The sequence below is a fragment of the Melitaea cinxia genome, chromosome 25 (genome assembly GCF_905220565.1).
Source record: "Melitaea cinxia chromosome 25, ilMelCinx1.1, whole genome shotgun sequence".
Lineage (NCBI taxonomy): Eukaryota > Metazoa > Arthropoda > Insecta > Lepidoptera > Nymphalidae > Melitaea > Melitaea cinxia.
In genome coordinates this window covers 9,927,087-9,946,049 of record NC_059418.1, presented here as the reverse complement: position 1 = coordinate 9,946,049, position 18,963 = coordinate 9,927,087, and the positions used below count along the sequence as shown (strand labels likewise).

The 18,963-nt window shown below is 33.0% G+C and overlaps 1 protein-coding gene across 1 annotated transcript in view; it reads right to left on the bottom strand.

Annotated features, from left to right (window-relative positions):
• LOC123666107 overlaps window positions 1–16,272 on the bottom strand; it is a 31,948-nt gene extending 15,676 nt beyond the window's left edge. The window contains exons 1-2 of the mRNA XM_045600313.1: window positions 16,216–16,272; window positions 15,868–15,969 (exon numbers count right to left, since the gene is read on the bottom strand). Coding sequence (XP_045456269.1) covers window positions 15,868–15,969; window positions 16,216–16,272 — 159 coding nt within the window. The remainder of the gene's footprint in view (window positions 1–15,867; window positions 15,970–16,215) is intronic.
• Window positions 16,273–18,963: the final 2,691 nt, after the last annotated feature.

Sequence of the window (18,963 nt, the reverse complement as noted above, 5' to 3'; positions counted from 1 at the left end):
ATTACAATCTTTAGGTTTAATCAGATGGTTTTCGTTTGCGAGCAATCACAATTATTATTGAACTGAGCTTTAAGATGTTTAAATCTTTTTAAATGTATACTGCGGGTGTTAGTCTTTGGTTGGCAAACAATAGTACGGCGCACTTGATGGTAACCGTTTAACTCGACTTATATAATTTATCACATTGGGCACGGATAATATTCGTTGTGTTTTGACTCGTTGATAGATAGGAATCATGATTAAATACAAATTCTAAATCGCGGTGGCAAGATGAAGTCGGTGTTTTATCTTCTTGACGCTAAGGAAGGCGTGGGTTGCACTTACCTAGCTGTCAAAGTAGATATATTTTAATAATATTCATTTAACATAATAATATAGCCAAGAAAAAATAGACCAGTATATTAATATTACGTTGAACCATTTCTCTTTCAAAGTTAAAATTCTTATAGGTTAATAATATATTAATACACAGGCCGAAGACGGGCAGCAGCGTCTTCGGTGCGACAAAGCCAGTACTGCGGTCACCAACCCGCCTGCCCAGCGTGGTGACTATGGGCAAAACACATGAGTTCGCGTTATTTTTGGCGTAAACTTGTGGAGGCCTATGTCCAGCAGTGGACTGTATAGGCTGTAATGATGATGAATAATATATTAATGACGTATGCACCTGGCGGTACGTAAGTCTGTCAACAAGATATACTCGTAAGTAAGGTACATTCACTTGAAGTCGTTTGCGCATATTGGATGTAGTAAAATTAAAGGGGGTAGTTGTGAATAATATGATTTGTTAGTATAACTTTAAATGTCTTTATATCCAGTCCCTACATTCAAAAAACGATTTTTTTTTATTATAAACCTTAATGAGCTTTAAATAAATTGTTGATTTGTAAAATGTTGCGTACAATAAAGTTGTAAATAAATAAACAAAAAAAATCTTAATTTGGTTTCCTCGTTTCGATATTACGAGTGATGATAACTATATAACATCGAATGAATCATAATTTCATCTGTTTCCGTACATATTGACAATCGCAGTAAAGGTTTCGTCTTAAGTCGTCATAGTTCGCAGATCAGCAGACCAGTCGCATCAAATGTCTGGTGTAGGTTTCTGCTTGTTGATAGATGGCGCTCATTGTAAGTTTCAAATACTGACTCACGATGGCAAGATCACTATTACAGTGTATATAGTTACATGAGATTATTTCGGACATCGAAACAAAACCACAAATTAGTTACTATTTTTGGAGTTCTCTACCCCGTAACAGGCCGCAGGAACTTAATATTACTAAAACTCACCTGTACGTCGTTGTCACAGGACTGTCTTTAGAACTGTAATATTAAAATATTACTTGTTCAACGTGAAAGGTTGTGTTCGTTTGTTGGTTAAAAAAGAAGAAGGTTACTCAATTCGACCGTATATAAATATATATATATATATATATATATATATTTTATGTATGTTCGGGGATAACTCCGTCGTTTAAGAATCCATTTTGATAATTCTTTTTTTGTTAGAAAGAAGATATCCCTAGTTTGGTACCATGATAAGGAAACTAGGATCCCAGAGAAATCGAGGGAAACTTTCGAAAATCCGCATAACTTTTAACTGAGTGTACCGACTTTATTTAAAGCCGATGTTGGTCACATTTAAATTTCATCAAGATCTAATTACAACTTTTGGAGTAATCTTTGATAATGCGTATTTACTTGACTATTTTTTCGTCTACCTACGTTGTATTGCTTGTCGATCTAGTTGACGACGTTTTTTTTGTTTGCGAGCAAACACAATTATCGAACTGAGATTTAATATGTTAAAATGTAAATTGTATGACGAGGTTTCGATTTCATTATATTAGTCGGTAGAGATTAATTGTGGACTTGTTAAATGTAGACCTACTGTCAATGGTGTATGTATTGTAAATAATGGAAGCTGAGTAGTAGAAATTTCGGAACACTATTTGTGCAGTTCCGTTTCCTAAAGGTTTCAATGGAACGACAGTAATAAAACTCAACTCTGCTCATCTTCCAGAGCTGTGTTTAGAAGAGTAACGGGACATTCAGAGACTACATATAGTTGAAATAGCCATAACGATAAACACTGATCATTAACTTTGTACGCCATTTCATTGTGTAATTGTTAGTGTGATTCATTATTAATCTTCTCACAGCGATCCCGTATTGGTAACCGTCTGTAAGTGTCGTCTATGACGACGTTGAATATTTGTTTTGAAATTTATAATTTAAATATTTGTGAAAATTAGGGGAAGACCAACACAATTGTTGTGTGATGGACTTCCCGGAATTTTCAATTTTCGCAGTAATCGTAATCAACTTTATATATAAAAACAAAAATCTCGTTACCGCGATTCAAAATAAAAAACCAACGATGAGTGCCATCTAGTAACAAGTAGAAACATACCAGTACATCCAATATTTACTGTGCTTGATATATTGATTATACATATATATGTGTACGTATCATGTTAACCGACTTCCAAAAAAGGGGGAGGTTCTCAATTCGACTGTATTTTTTTTTTTTTTTTTTATGTATGTTACATCAGAACTTTTGACCGGGTAGACCGATTTCGACAAATTTTGTTTTAATCGAAAGGTTTTGTGTGCCAATTGGTCCCATTTAAATTTATTTGAGATCTAACAACTACTTTTCGAGTTATATCTAATAATACGTTTTTACTTGACGCTTTTTTCGTTGACCTACGTTGTATTATACCACATAACTTTCTACTGGATGTACCGATTTTGATAATTCTTTTTTTGTTCGAAAGGGGATATCCTTAGTTTGATATCATGATAAGAAAACCAGGATCTGATGATGGGATCCTAGACAAATCGAGGGAAACTCTCGAAAATCCGCAATAACTTTTTACTGGGTGTACCGATTTTGATAATTTTTAATTTAATCGAAAGCTGATGTTTATCATGTGGTTACATACAAATTTTATCGAGATCTGATTAATACTTTTTGAGTAATCTTTGATAACGCGTAGTTGCTTGACTATTTTTTCGTCGATCTACGTTGTATTACTTGTCGATGTAATTGAAGTAGGTTTTTTTTTCGTTTGCGAGCAAACACAATTATTCTAGGTAATGAAAATGCATCATATTTGCATACATAACGTTTCTCTGCAAATAATACAGATAATTACGCTGCTGCACCTACCTTTTCAATGCATAGTTTTGTTTTTCTAAAGGTTCTCTTCGAGAGATCGCTACTAAGCGATAAGACCGCCTTTGTACATTACTATCTCTATGTTTAAATAACTGTTTTATGTAAATCTTTCTTAAGTGACGTGCAATAAAGTATATTCTATTCGAGACTACACTACGAGTTGATAATGAACGTTGTTGTTGATGAGGAAGGTTGTTGAGGAAGAGGTTCTCAATTCGACTGTATTTTTTATGTATGTTACTTCAGAACTTTTGACTGGGAGGACCACTTTCGATAAAAAGAAAATTTAGTCGAAATGTGGTGCGTGTCATTTGGTCCCATTTAAATTTATTTGAGATCTAACAACAACATTTCGAGTTATATCTAATAAATGCGTTTTTACTTGACTATTTTTTCGTTTACGTACATTGTATTACTTGTCGATATAATTGAAGTCGTTTTTTTTTCGTTTGAGAGCAAACATAATTTTGTATAAAAGCAAATTAATTAAACAACCATTTAAAATATCAAATTAAGATCACAATGTTACAACACTCAGGCACGTTCCGCAGATGCGAAAGAGTAAATGTCCGGCATTGTGTGTGTTATACACGACGATGTTCTAGTGACAATGTTTGTTAAAACTACGAGTGCACGGTGATATAAAACTTGTTGAAACTATTGTTAAAATTAGTCAAAATCAATCAGAGCCTAGTTTCTACGTGTAATGTTCTAACCATTTACTCGCAAGGTCCTAGGTTCTGACTATCGAAATAATTATAAATAACTTAATATACAAGAACAAAAATCATGCCAGCGCGATTCAATATTTGTAATCCATGATGAACGCCATCTACCAACAAGTAGAAACACACACCGAACATTCAATTTGTACAATTTTATGACAACTGACCAGTTAAGGGTTAATTGAAATTATAATTCGCATTTAAAATATATTTATTCTATGTTTTGTAACAACCAATTACTTCTAGATTTAAAATGTATGTTAATCTCGTAATGTCCTGAAAATCGTCGTTTTCTTTGCGGGCCCCGTAATAAGATAACAGAATTTACGGAATCATAAATATGTATTATAATGAATAATTAATTTCGGTTCGTATGTTTTTACAAAAAAATTGTAGTTTCTTAAAAGATTTTATTACTTTTTTGTCAGTAAAAATGAGGTATTATTTTAACATCTGTTAAGTTTGAGACGGAATATGAGACGGTTGTTGTGAAATTTAAGATATAAGGTGAAAATTAATATTTTTATATAAGAATTTAAATTGGTTATTTTCATTACTAAAACTATTTAAAACGGGATATTTTATTATTTTTAATTTGCGAAGCTCGATATTACGACATTATCTACGAACGTCTTGTTCGCGAGACCTTAGTTGCGGGTAGATGTTGACGGCACAGAAGTGTCCATACCGGACTACCTCCTTTCTCGTACGATTGCTGCGCAAACACTCGTCACCATTACTATTGTCACTTTCACCCCTACTATTTTCGAATTATTAGATGGCATTCATCTGCAGCTTTATATGATAACATTTTGATTCCTGATTGATGAAGAAGGAGGTTTTTAATTCGACTTTATTTTATTTTTTTATATCTCTAGTTTGATAAAGTCTTTTAAAATTATAACAATATAGTCTCATAGGTAGTAATTATAACTAGTAATATGTCTCAACCAGTACTTCTATCCTCTGACGGTGGTTTCAAATGATTTATAAACGAACGGTTCGATTAATTTTGATCAAAATTTAACGAATCGTTTCTGAGCTATATCTAATAATGCGTACTTGTCGATATAAACTGGAGAAGGTATTTTAACCGACTTAAAAAAAGAAGGAGGTCCTCAATTCGATTGTATTTTTTTATGTATGTTACCTCAGAACTTTTGACCATGTGGACTGATTTCTGTGGTGGACGTTATGTCGTTCCATTTAAAGTTAATTGATATCTATCAAGTACTATTCGAGTCATATCTAATAACGCGTATTTCGTATTTATTAACTATTGTTTCGTATGTACCCACGTTGTATTTATTGTCAATCTAGTTGACGACGTTTTTTTTGTTTGCGAGCAAACACAATTATCGAACTGAGATTTAATATGTTAAAATGTAAATTGTATGACGAGGTTTCGATTTCATTATATTAGTCGGTAGAGATTAATTGTGGACTTGTTAAATGTAGACCTACTGTCAATGGTGTATATATTGTAAATAATGGAAGCTGAGTAGTAGAAATTTAGCGGTTGTTTAACACATTATTTCATTCATTCAGAGACTACATATAGTTGAAATAGCTATAACGATAAACACTGATCATTAACTTTGTACGCCATTTCATTGTGTAATTGTTAGTGTGATTCATTATTAATCTTCACGCAGCGATTCAGTATTGGTATTTGTTTTGAAATTTATAATTTAAAAAATGCCGAAAATTGGGACAGTCACATAACGATGCGTTATGTGGCTCTCCAAAATTTTCAATTTTCGAAGTTATTGTAATTAACTTTACATATAAAAATAAAAATCTCGTTACCGCGATACATAATAAGCATCCAACGATGAGTGCCGTCTAGTAACAAGTAGAAACATGCGAGTACACCCAATATTGCCTGTCCTTGATCTGCGTAACTTTATTTAAGACGAAATTTTGTACTAGTGTCAATTTTTGTAATAATATCAAGCATTCACCTTTCTACCACCGAATGCAAGTCATCGCATGAGTCCAGTAGCATGCATAAAGTTTTATAACAGGGTAGACAGTCAACAAAAAAATGAATAGGATATAGGCTTCGTCATTACTTAGTTTTCCTTGTTACGATAATTATTATGAGTGATGATAATTATTCAACATCAAGTGCAAAGCAATCTTATCTATTTCCATACAAATTAACAATCACGGTAAAAAAAATTGGTCTTAAGCACAGTTCGCAAATGAGCAGGTCCGACGTATTGAATGTTCGGTGTTTGTTGCAATTTGTTGATAGATGGCTCTCATGGTTCGAGAAAAGCGAGGCCGATCAAACAAAGCAAATGTACCGTATATGTTTCTACTTGGTAACAGATGGCACACATCAAGTTACAAATTGTGGTGACAAGGTTTTTATTATTGTGTTTATAGTCGATTATGAGTATGTCTTGCTTTGCTAGCGTTAGCACAGTTAACGTTTTAGTTAGCTCTGTAGCTAGCGCTAATAGTTCATAAGAGACTGGTCCAATTTTTCTAATTCCGTCCCCTATCACCATGTAGGAGAAACGGAACCCTAATACATTTACTTACGTACCATCATTAATACATAAAAATTAATACGGGTCCCCGTGACGATCGAACTCTTCACATAATTTACCTGATATAACTCGACTTATATAGCTTATCGTAGGAGGCACAGATAATAATATTAGCTGTGTTTTGACTCGTTAATAGATAAATGTCATCATTATCATCATCATCACACTGCACATCTTGAAGTGTGAAAATTATTAGAAGCATAACTTTGAATAATATCAGTATTTATTGGGTAACTACCCTGCAAAACACTCATTTACTTTTGACTTTTTGAATACTTCTCGATATCGTTTAATTATTTGAGCTTATTGAATAAATCCTCTCTGATATTAGCATACAGACAAACAAACTTATCAGCTATATAACAATATTATGGATAGGTATGTGTAGCAACTGACCTGTCTGTGTAAAAATAAAGATACCCATTTGGCAGGTTCATTGAAAGATCGGAGGGCTGAGCATATGAATCATTTGGTCAGCGGGTTCTGTCTGCTCCGCCGTCCACTCTGTAATTTTTTATCGATAATTATTGCTATATAAATACGGGTAGGGTTATGTTTTTATCTAGATTAAAGTCATTTTGAGGTATTTTAACTTACCGTGTATTTTAATTATTACAATAGCTTTTTTTACAAAAAGGTTAGTTTATATCGCAGCAACTATTGCAATGTCCAACGTATGTGACAATCCCAACATTAAAATATTGTATTATACACAGACATATAAGAGGAACAGACCGAAGGTGACAGCTACAAATCCGTGGCAACTATACAACACTAACACATCTACACACACATCAACAATTCCTGGGCCGTATTCAGTACTTATCAATTTATAAAATTACAACACAGATTATCTTAATAAAAAAAAATTGATTGCAATTCCAATGTCTGGCTAAAATCGAGAACGGCTGGACAGGTTTTACTAATTTTGGTCCTAAAATGATCATATCAGTACAGAGAAGGTTTCAGCGATGACAAATTTTGAAATAATTGCGGGGAAAGTATTAACACTTTAAATGATGAGAAATATTGGAAAAGGTGTAGGTATAGGTTATAAGTGTTGTTGTAGGTCTAAATTTAGTTGTAATATAAGTTGTAATGATTTATTTATTCCAGCTCATACCTAGTTAAGATGGAAAACGTAAGTCGGGACAACTATTAATTTATAAATGTGATGGAGTTGGACAATATAAATGAAACCAAAAAGAATTTACGAATTATTTATTTTTAAATAAGACAATTTTTTTTAAATAATTTCGTTCAGTTGTTAGTTTTTTTTTTTGCATCGTATTTACACCTTAAATCTACGTAAAACTTAATAATAATTCTAATTAATAAATGCAAGTTATTATAGTCATATTTTGCGAATCAAATGTGTCATAATTTAAAAAATCACCAATGAAATCATAGAATTGTAATTAATATTTTTCCTTTAATCATCTTCGAAACCTTCTCACATGATTGAATAATTTTAATCAGACCATCTAATGGGTAAATCAAACCTCCTCTATCGTTTTGTTTATTAATGAACTCAAGAAATTTTCTTTTACGCCTATCATTAATGATTGACAAATCAAACAATTTACTACTTTATTCATTTTCAAAATGTTTTGAACATAACACACAAGATTTTGTGGGCTGCCAATTTGTCATATTCATATTTGCCAACCAGGAATTTCTCCAGTGGACATCATTTGGAAATCTGAAAAAAGTAAATGTATCAAGCAAGAATAAAGAAATAACCTATACCATTAAAATGAAATAAATCTAATAAAATATATGAAGTAAATCTGAATCCGGCCCCTCCAAATAACTTAAGTACCAAAACTGTCAAACAGATTTTCAGGGAAGTAAAATGTTATATTACTTAACTGAACTTACTATCTATTTCACATAGGATGGGTACGGTGACATTTGATATGTTCCAATACACGCTCACTATTTTCAACAAATCGGATAAATATACATTTTTAAAAATCACCAATTAGTTTCCAAAGCAAATATTAATGCTTGATTAGATTGGAATTGTATTTATATATGCGTTTTTACATTTTAAACAAAATAAAAAAGGTACAGAAAAAATGATAACTTAAAATTATAGGCATGAAACGAAACGTTTAATGATAGGGATTGACACGTAGTAATCGGCTAAAATAAATAATCGTAACGGCCATCTTGTGAATCGCGTCATCTCACTGACTCGAGATATCTCAATCAGTACTTTCTGTCTCTTGTATGCTTCCCGTGTTTTGGTTTTGCCAGTTGCTATAGTTGTATTTGTTGCTGTTTTATTGTTATTACGTTCTGTTATTATTTTTTTTAGTTATTCATTTCGTGTGTGTGTTCTGTTCTGTAAAATGCCGAAAAGAACAAAAGTCTTCTTTTTTTCCGTTTCAAACAGTCAATTGGTTGTCCGCTTTCGGAAATACTTTGAACGGGAGTGAGAAAATAGCGGTCTATTATTATCTGTCAACCACATAGTGGATCGACTTGCACAGGCACTTGAAATTAGGCGTAATACAGTGTCAAAAATTACTTCAGCCTATCGCAGTCCACTGTTGGACATAGGCCTCCACAAGCTCGTGCCAAAAAATGGCGTGAACTCATGTGTGTTCCCTATAGTCACCACGCTGGGCGGGTTGGTGACCGCGGGGCCGGCTTTGTCGCACTGAAGACGCTGTTGCCTGTCTTCGGCCTGTGTATTTCAAAGCCAGCAGTTGAATGGTTATGCCGCTTTCGGTCGGCTTTATAAGTTTCAAGGTGGTAGTGGAACTGTGTTATCCCTTAGTCGCCTCCTACGACACCCACGGGAAGAGACGCTGGTGGCTATATTCTTTATTGCCGTAGCCACACAGCTTAGTGTCAAAAATAAGTAAAGAAAAGTATGGTGACACCAATATGGAAGATAATAAGTTATCGACTCCCAAAAAGAGGCAAAGGAAATAAATGTTTGGTCGTTGAGGTTGAATATGATTATTAGCGGAGAAATGAGTTGCCCACAGTTTTACAATAATTAATGTCTTTGAAAGGTGCTAAATTATTTAATGGAAGTGTGACATCGTTATGGCGACTTTTAAATAAAATTGGATTTCCATAAAATAAAAAAAAGTTAACAAACAGAAAAGTGCGTGAAAACTTTGTGACATTCTTAGAAAAGACGAAAAACATTACGGTTTGGAACAACGTAGTATTCCTTGACTAGACATGGTTGAACGCCAATCATACTGTTGGCAAAGTATGGACAGACGACACTGCTCATTCTTCGACTAAAGTACCGGAGAGTAAAGGCGAACGACAAATAATTTGCCACGTGAGCTGTGTTGATGGGTTTGTCGATATTCTCATTTCTCGCGTTTAACACCACCCTTAAAATATTATTTATTCACTATAGCGATGATTAATTTTTAATAAGCAGTTAAAATTTTTTTTTATATAATCGATTAAAGGTTAACCGCATTTGTACTCGATAATCGAATTACATCAATTAATTATGCATGGTCACCTCACTATAGAGTTAATTTGACATGTGTCACCGTACCCATCATATGTGAAATAGACAATAGATGAAATTGCTAGGTATACGGTACGTATTGCTAAAATATACACGTAAACCAAACGCTTGATGTTTATATTTAGCTGAATTAAATATGAATATTGGCAAAATAAACAAAAAACCTTATGCGAAGTTATTTTGCTTAACAATACTTACTTATTAAATGTTATGTCAGGTGTTTTATTATATGTAGCACTACTATAAAGTGGGGCATTGCACTTTACCATATTTAATCCGTCCTATTTTCACAATTTACACATTAATATTCAATATTTATAAGAAACAAAATCACTTAAGCAATTTTCCTAGGAAGCCATGTGTCTTCTATCATCATCTATCAACATGGCGGATTGCTTCAATTTTGGTTTTGTCTATGTATGTGTCTGTGTAACTACATTGAAAGACAAAGAAAGATGTATTTAAAATTCAGACGAGTGAGAACAAGATGGAGATATTGCTTATTACTGTCTAAGTGTTTGTGTAATTTGTGTACAGTCTGTTTCTCTTATATGTCTGTGGTATTATAACTTCTCAAGTAAAATAATAAACAGAATAAAATATTTTACGTCTTGAAATACGAAAAGGTCAGAACGCAAGTAAGTACTGAGTGATTTCTTGTATCTAATATTAAATATCTGTTCTAAAATGTTTCTCGCTTTTAAACGTGTTCCGTCTTCCTACATACGCAAGTGTTCTACCTATATTTATTCTGGGACATATTTCACGTCCCGTTATTAACCCTTCAACGCAATTAAGCAGTAAAAATCTGTAGCACGGGGGTCGAAATGACATAAATTGTTCTCGAGAGAAAGGGTTGTTTAGAAATTGATAAAGTAACCTCTCCAGTGGAAGTCACGGCTATGTACAGAGTGTGCACATGTATAACGCCTGAACACACACACACGCTACAATATAAGCTCGTTACTGTGACCCAAATGTAGTTTAATAGTGATTTCAGATTAGCGACATAATTAAATACTTTCAAATTTTGAATTAAATTTAAACAAGTATAAGAAGATATTATAAAATATAAGGTAATTATTTTTACTGGAACGTAAGGCTTTTCTATCAAAAATGTTTTCACTTTATATAACGAAGTAATTACAGTATGTAAACAGGATTACGTTTAACACACACATCTGTACACGTGTATTCACCCGATTTCGACCGTAAGTAATCTCTCTAGTATTTCATTTAACTCGTCCTTCGTGACATTCCACAGACATCACTAATTGACTGTTCGCAGCCCCCCAAGCTATTATTCACTCGTTAGGTTCCAGGTGGATGTATAAAAAGTAATTTTATTTGCAAGAAGAAATTTCAGTCCAAATTAAGCCTCAGTATAACTGTAGCAAATATTATACACTGGCAAATAGGGCTGCTTTGAAAAGGCTCGCGAGGATTTTAATCTAGTAATTTATTTATTTATTTATTTTTATTTATTTATTTTGGTTTAGACATAGTCCATATCTTAATGTTAGTATTACAAAAACAACTTATATCTAATGTTAGTAAATCAATATAAATATATATAGAAGCAAATAAAAATATCAAATAACAAATAAAATCAATAAAAAGCAAAAGTAATAGCTATCTGAACACAACCCCGTCAGTTTGAATGCAGCCGTATCCAGTGGCGCAGTATTGCTGAGTAAATTTAATATAGAGTAATATTTGTAAGCAATTTTTAAGAATTATAAATTAACAGACTATTAATATATGTTTTTATAAATAATAATTTCTTACAACAAATCGTTTTCTGATATTTTTATTTCTATTCTAAAAGATTCCTAAATAAGGAATAGATTACATAACATTACGAAACAACTCACATTGACGATACACTAACCAAACATCTAAGTACAACCGCACAACGCGAATCTAGTTCCAAACAAAATCACAGAACCAAAAAAAAAGGCCTCGCTCTCACCGATCTAATCTATTAGAAACGTAACAAGTGATCCGTGTGAAGGAGACACAATGTTTCCTCAAACAAAGACGATGTTTTATTTAAAGCACTAATGTACATCGAACACGGCGCGTCCGTCTCCACTCGAAGCGTTCTTTTATCGAGATTATTATTTCTTTACGATTCGTCGAGACTTGTGCGGACGAGACGTTTGTTGTTGAACACAGAGAGGCCTCCGTTGTGACAGTTTGATTAGTTCTTGTGGTTACTTCTATGAGCTGCTTAGTGTACAGTGTTGAAGCGGTGTGCGGTGTTCGATAGCTCGTAACTTTTATAAAAATGTCACTATTGTTATTATAAGTACATGTAGATATAATATAATTATGTTTGTATGTATTCGCAGATCTCCAGCTTATAAAGTATACATGTAAAGTGTACACAGTCTTATCCATAATAAACCATCGCCTGACGTCATTTGAGTCGTGAAATTGAATCCAACTTCTCGTGAAATACAAATATCTCTTAGTTACCGAAAAGTGGTATAAAAATTTAAATGTTATCCGAAATACAGTTTCTACCGCGATCCGGTCAAGCAATATTTTTTCCATATTTTGAACGATTCAAAATTATTCCTTGTCTCGCGCAGTGCCTTAATATCATTTTTTTTTCTAATAATATGAGTATTATATATTAATATAAATACGAAAAGTAGGGGAAAATGTTATTACGTCGACGTCACACACGTGTTCTGATGTGATATTCATATGTGAGTTATTGGTGTCGGGGAAACTGTCACGCGCGAAAATAAAAAAAATATGAAAATGTCTTACTCTTCTATTATTAAATATGTCCAGAATCTCCAACTATACCCGTCTCTTTCACGCATGAGCTATCTCTCTTTAACGTTTAAGAAAACAGTGATTAGCACAAGGAATGCAGAACCCCATTTGTATGCTTATTAGCGATCCCCTGAACACTTGATAAAACTTCGCCTATTCGTTTAGGGATGGCCCAATTTATAAGAAAAAGCGATTTAGTGCAATCAATAAAGTAAAAATATGTATACCGTACCGTATGTATAGGATCAATCTGTTAATCTCTTAATGAAACCAACTAAGTTTGTGTTGAACTCCGACACAAAAAGTTCCATACCACGAAATATAACATCACACAGTTCTTAATATCTAGCAAAACAACACAGAAAAGAAACACGATTCTTCTATAGAGGCTTTCTCTTGTTACAGTAATAATATTTCAAATATACAAGCCAAACATAAACTAACAAATAGACAAGCGGACAGTGAGGTTATAACAGGATTGCGTTCTCTTAATTCTACTTTATTTTAAATACAAAAACGCTCTCAGCCATAACTTGTACCACGACATAAAGGATCAAAGTAAGAAACTTAGGAGCAAATTCTAATTATAAAGAATATTTTTATAGCTCAGAGATGACTTGAAAGAATTTACATCAAATGTTAAAGGCGCATTAATCTCTTTATGTTCATAAGGTCTTCATCTGCTGCTCGGTGCTCACGAGAATTCTTTTTATGAGTATTCTTATAACACTTCAGATGACAACACGTCACGTATTAAATATTGTTTGTAGTACAGACGTTAGTTCAGATCTACTATCTGTCAGATATGTTTCATTTTGTCGTTGACCGTTTCTTATTACGACTACACATTAATTGTACCCTAATCGTGCATTAAATTTGATTGCAGACAAATATAGCAATTAATAAATGTTAAATAAAAGTAAATAATCCAGTTTATAAATCATTCATTCGTCAATCCAATTGATTCAACACCCGCCTTAAATAAAACAAACACTCAACGAGCCTCTCATCACGTGAGCTCTCAGCGGTCAAGCGCTCAGTACACAATAAGTGTTGGAACACTTCCTCAACAATAATATTATTTCTTCGGACCTGCGGCGAGGAGATAGTGATGTTAGCTGTACACTCGTGTACGAAGTATCTAAAAGAACTTTTCTGAAATTAAAAAAAAAATAACAAAGTTATGATGATATACTAATTGTATTGACACAGGTGCTATATTTTTCAAAGGTGAGTAGTAGATGAACTAAGAACCCTTTTTTTTCTTTCGTTGAAATCTTAACAATATAAATATTACTTCATCAAAACTGCTTTGAACGATCTATGCATTTCAGAATTCAGTAAAAATTAATGTTTTAAAAATGTATATCGTGAATGTACCAACATTTTTATTCTCATACAAAGTTTCTTTTAAAACAATTTGTTTTGATATTCCCCGCCCCAACAGTCCCCAGCCTTCTTGTCATGTCAGGCTGCCTGATCGCGATAAGTGACGTTACAAATATAGTGGAATTATCTTACACAGCTTACCGAACAAACGCGGTAACCTGACTGACAATTGAAGTATTACGATTTATACAATATCAAATATTTGAAACCTTGTCATAGTAAACATAATAATATTATTTATATAATAGTATACCGTAAAGTAAATTAGTTGTTTAAATAAAGGGGTTAATATTTCTATACTTAAATGTCACAAAAGTATTTACACGTGCAGTGGTTCGTAGCACTGTGCTACATGACGTAGCGTACCGCTACGGAGCTACATATTTAAGGAAAAATGAAATGTTCTTATGGCGTGTGAACGTAAAACACTTGATAAAGGTTTATCAAAGATTTTCACATAAGCGGTAATATATAAACAAACGTATGAAGATTGTACGTAAATATACATTTGTAACGCTCTCGTCACGCATTCACCAGCTTACTCCCCAAGCGAGCGTAAAGAAGTTTTACTTCAGTCGTGTGGTCTAAAGCACAATCGTTTCTTTAAACACGTAAAAAGAAATATTTTTCGAGTCATCTAAGAATCTTACCAAGCTCCCTATATTATGATACCGCACTTATAATACAGTATTTGACTTTATAGCAGCTACGTGAGACGCGAGTGGGTTTCGCGCCCAGTTGAAATAATTTACGACTTACAAACCCCAATACCCTTCTTAAATTATAACTCTTTATATACTACACCAGACTTATATGGCAGTTTCGCTCGCTTCATATTTCATATCATTACGATCTTTTATACTAGATTAAAATTAATCATTAATATTATGTCAAACGCATATACACAAGCTCACTCAAATAAAATACACTTTATATTATAAGTTCTTAAAACATACAAACAAAACAAAATACTATTTGTTTTTACAATCTTTTATTGTATGTAAAGTTAATTAATTAGAAACAAAATGTATCCTATGAAATGTGTTTGTATATAAGTATAATACTTACTAATTCTACACAGCTGTCTATGGACGCACAAGGTCTTCTTGACTGATTTACGATTATCTCGCTAAGTGCGTCTTATCCGGCGGCGGTCGAAGAAACGAATAGAAGTCTATTTTGACTTCTTCCAAATTAAAGGGTGGGTTTTTTATTAATTTTATTGGTATATACCCTGTGATTTCACCCACGTTACTTTATGACAATAAGCTCAGTATATTTTTAAATGAAAGAGTAACAAACATCACGTAATACAAACGTTTGTATTTATTTTTAAAACAACTGGATACAAACACCTTTATAAAAACAAAATATTACTTTTTTATGACACTCAAACTTTAATTTCACATTTTTTTTGTATCCATCAATATAAGCTTAGAAGCCTAAAATACAGCTTCAAATAAAACCTTCTCATTCGTTTTACGCTGGCAATAAATTTAACAGAACTGCAATTTTATTCATAGTCCTTTTTCTGGTAATTTGATTGTTCAGAGTGGATGTTGCAACTTATAAAACATGTACTTAGTTCTAACTATAGAAATATGAAATTCTGTTATTTCTAATAAATATATTTTATCAATATTTTATTGAACTAAAAAAAAAAACACCTTACACTGCCTTACAACAACAATCTCCACCTACCTTGTCATTACTCCTCACCGGTGTCTTCGCCACATACGGCACTCCGGCCACAGGAAACATTGACGACATCATTGCTGGCGCGAAGATCACTTTGACGGCTCGCTGTTGACAGCACGACTTTGACACCTCACTCACACTAACCTCACACGACTTGACCTTATTCTCACACTCACAGCAACAATGATGACAGTATTGGACAGACGAACTTTGACAGTTGTTCTGTCTTTCGTGACAGTAGATGTCGTTTGATGAATTTCGACAATGTTCTTGACTGTTTTCGTCAGTTGTTTGTATTGAAGTATTTTTCATTTCAGTAATGTTTTCATTTGTCTTATTATTGTTTGATACCTTCGTGTATAATTTCGGTTTCTTGTTGAAGTCCTCGGGTATTTCAAGTAGAGGCATCTTCCTCTTCAACTCGAGTGGTGTTTCTAACAAGTATTTGTTTGGTTTGTCGTTTTCTTTCGTGTTTGATGATACGAATGGATGTACAAGTAGCGTTCTTGTTGGTTTGCTCGGGTTCGACGTCCCGGCCCCAGAGGGCTCGGTTTTATTTGTTGAAGCCAATTTGATAGTTGGAACTTACTACGTAGAAATTATTAAGTTTTATTCCAAATGTCATTTACTTAATGTTTTTTTTTTAAATATTGTACGTATTTGTAAGTCTAAGTCACTATTGAAATAAAACACATAAATGTCAACTGTTTATATTCACTCCGTTTTTCACCCTTATGTAGTTTTCCTATCATTTACTATTGAAATCCTTTATTACTAGAAAATTTTAAAATATATAAACTCTCAATTATTTAATAATTCTAATAATAACGTTTAAACATTCACATAATCACTTTTTCTATTTCGTTATTAACTAAACGCCTCACAGTGTCACAGAACCGCCGCGTGTACAACAACGTCACAACACAGACGTCCTTGAACTTGCGCACAGGCGACGTTTGTTTGTAAACAAACAACACGTAAACCATGAAATGTTTCATTCAATAAACACTGTCATTAAATAAAACTGACTTTTATGTCACAATAGATACATATTACCTCAACAAATAAATTTGCTGATACTTTCTGAAGTAAATTCAAATAAATTTAGGTTCTTGCGACGTACGGCGTACGTTCGTACAGCGCGACGTATTGATTACAACTGAAAAGTTGAGGAGCGTTCGTAGGCGGGATCAGGGAGGGCGATGATGCAGACCACACCTCTTATAGCTAGGTTCTCGGCGGTCAATGTTCATAACTAATAGACATGAACGAAAAAAATTTTTACGAAATACTACACAATATAAGCATTATTTAACATAATTATAAACAGTATTTGGCATTAACTCTCACAACCTCGTTTTACAAAAGAGGATTCATTATCAAAAGAACGAAAGATAACAGTGTCGTTAGCGTCGTGTTGATCTTACCGGAAGCCAGATTTTTCTCTGAATAATAAAGACTTGAACTTTTTGATTAAAAATTCAATTTAAACAAATTCCTTGAATGACTATGTGAACTTTTTTCTTTCGTATAAGAAAAAAAATCAATTAAATTTGTTACAATATATCTTATACTGTACAAATAAAATTGTGTAAGAAACATATTTTGTATACGGTTTTAGAAGCAATCGTTATAACATTTATGACAACAACTGCTACCGAGGGCCATATACTCGTAATATATTAGACAATGGGAGGAAAGTCACAAGAAAACACTCCGATATCAAAAATACATATTTATATACACAACGATATTGATACTGAACTAAACTGAAAAAGCTTGGCGTATAGTTCTTAAATAAGTTTAAACATACTCGTATAATGTCCTAAGTCTAAAACCGTCAGACAAATACAATTGACTATTGTACTCAGGCGTCGTATTCCAGTAACATCGTCACCCTTTAATCCTAAGATTACGTACTCCGATAATTACTGCCAGATAATTGAGTTTAAACCTAATTTGAAGCTACATTCCGGTACGGTGCTATTTATTTGATAGCGGGTACAAATGACCGTCTCTGTTATGAGATCAGGGCCGTAATAACGGTTTGCAAATCTAACTTTACGTCTTGTATGCGTAATACTTTTATTTCGTTACTAAAGTTTTGTCTTATTATCATAATAAGTAGATTAAAAATACATATTTGATAGGTTTAGATATTCTTTTGCTTAAAAAAATTAGTCATGATTACGGATACCTGCCGGTTGTTATTATATAAAAAGCGCAAACCATTTTGTTTTCCTATTAAAGTAACAGTCGACATCTGTAAACTTAAATGTCGTATAAAAATTAATGAGCATTTTCCAAGTTCAAGTGAAAACGTAAATTTTGCGAACTTAGTTCTATAAATATCCGATCAGGGCGAAGGAACAATAGCGCACGTCTGTCTGTGATGCGCTTTGATTTATATGCGGGTGTGGTGTCATTACAACTAGTTGCTCTATATTAATTTGATCGACTCTTGTTATAGGAAATGAAATCATGGCTTGATAACTTGCTAACCGACTTCAAAAAAGGTGGAGGTTCTCAATTCAACTGTATTTTTTTTGCACTGTGTCTCAGATGTCAGCTTCAGTTGTTACACAAGAATTCACTCCAATAACTTTTTTGTAACAATTACCAACGAATTAAGTTACCTTGAAAAGCTGAAATGAATATACACATCCAATGCGAGGTTATGATGCATTTTGCTGAAGTGTACTCGTTAACGTTTTGGCCTTTATAATATTTGGTTGAAAAAACGCGTTTGCCGTTTGAAAGTCATTTTATTATGAGCATTTCTTTAAAGAATTTCCTCTGATAAGCGACTGGAGTTTACTTCTTAAAAATGATAATCGTAATACAAACAATAAGGTGCTCTAACAACTGAATCAAATTATAATTAAAAAATTGTAAAATTAAAACATAAATGGTCGCTTGCTATATATATTGACATACTAATCCTATAAATATAGTATCCTATAAATATTCCTGTATTAAGCTCTAAAAAAATGTCACTCTCAGCGTCACTAAGGTCGGCGTCAGCTGTTTCACATGAGCTCACTAACCATATTTTCGTCGTGAACTCTAATATATATATTTGTAAAACAATGATTGATC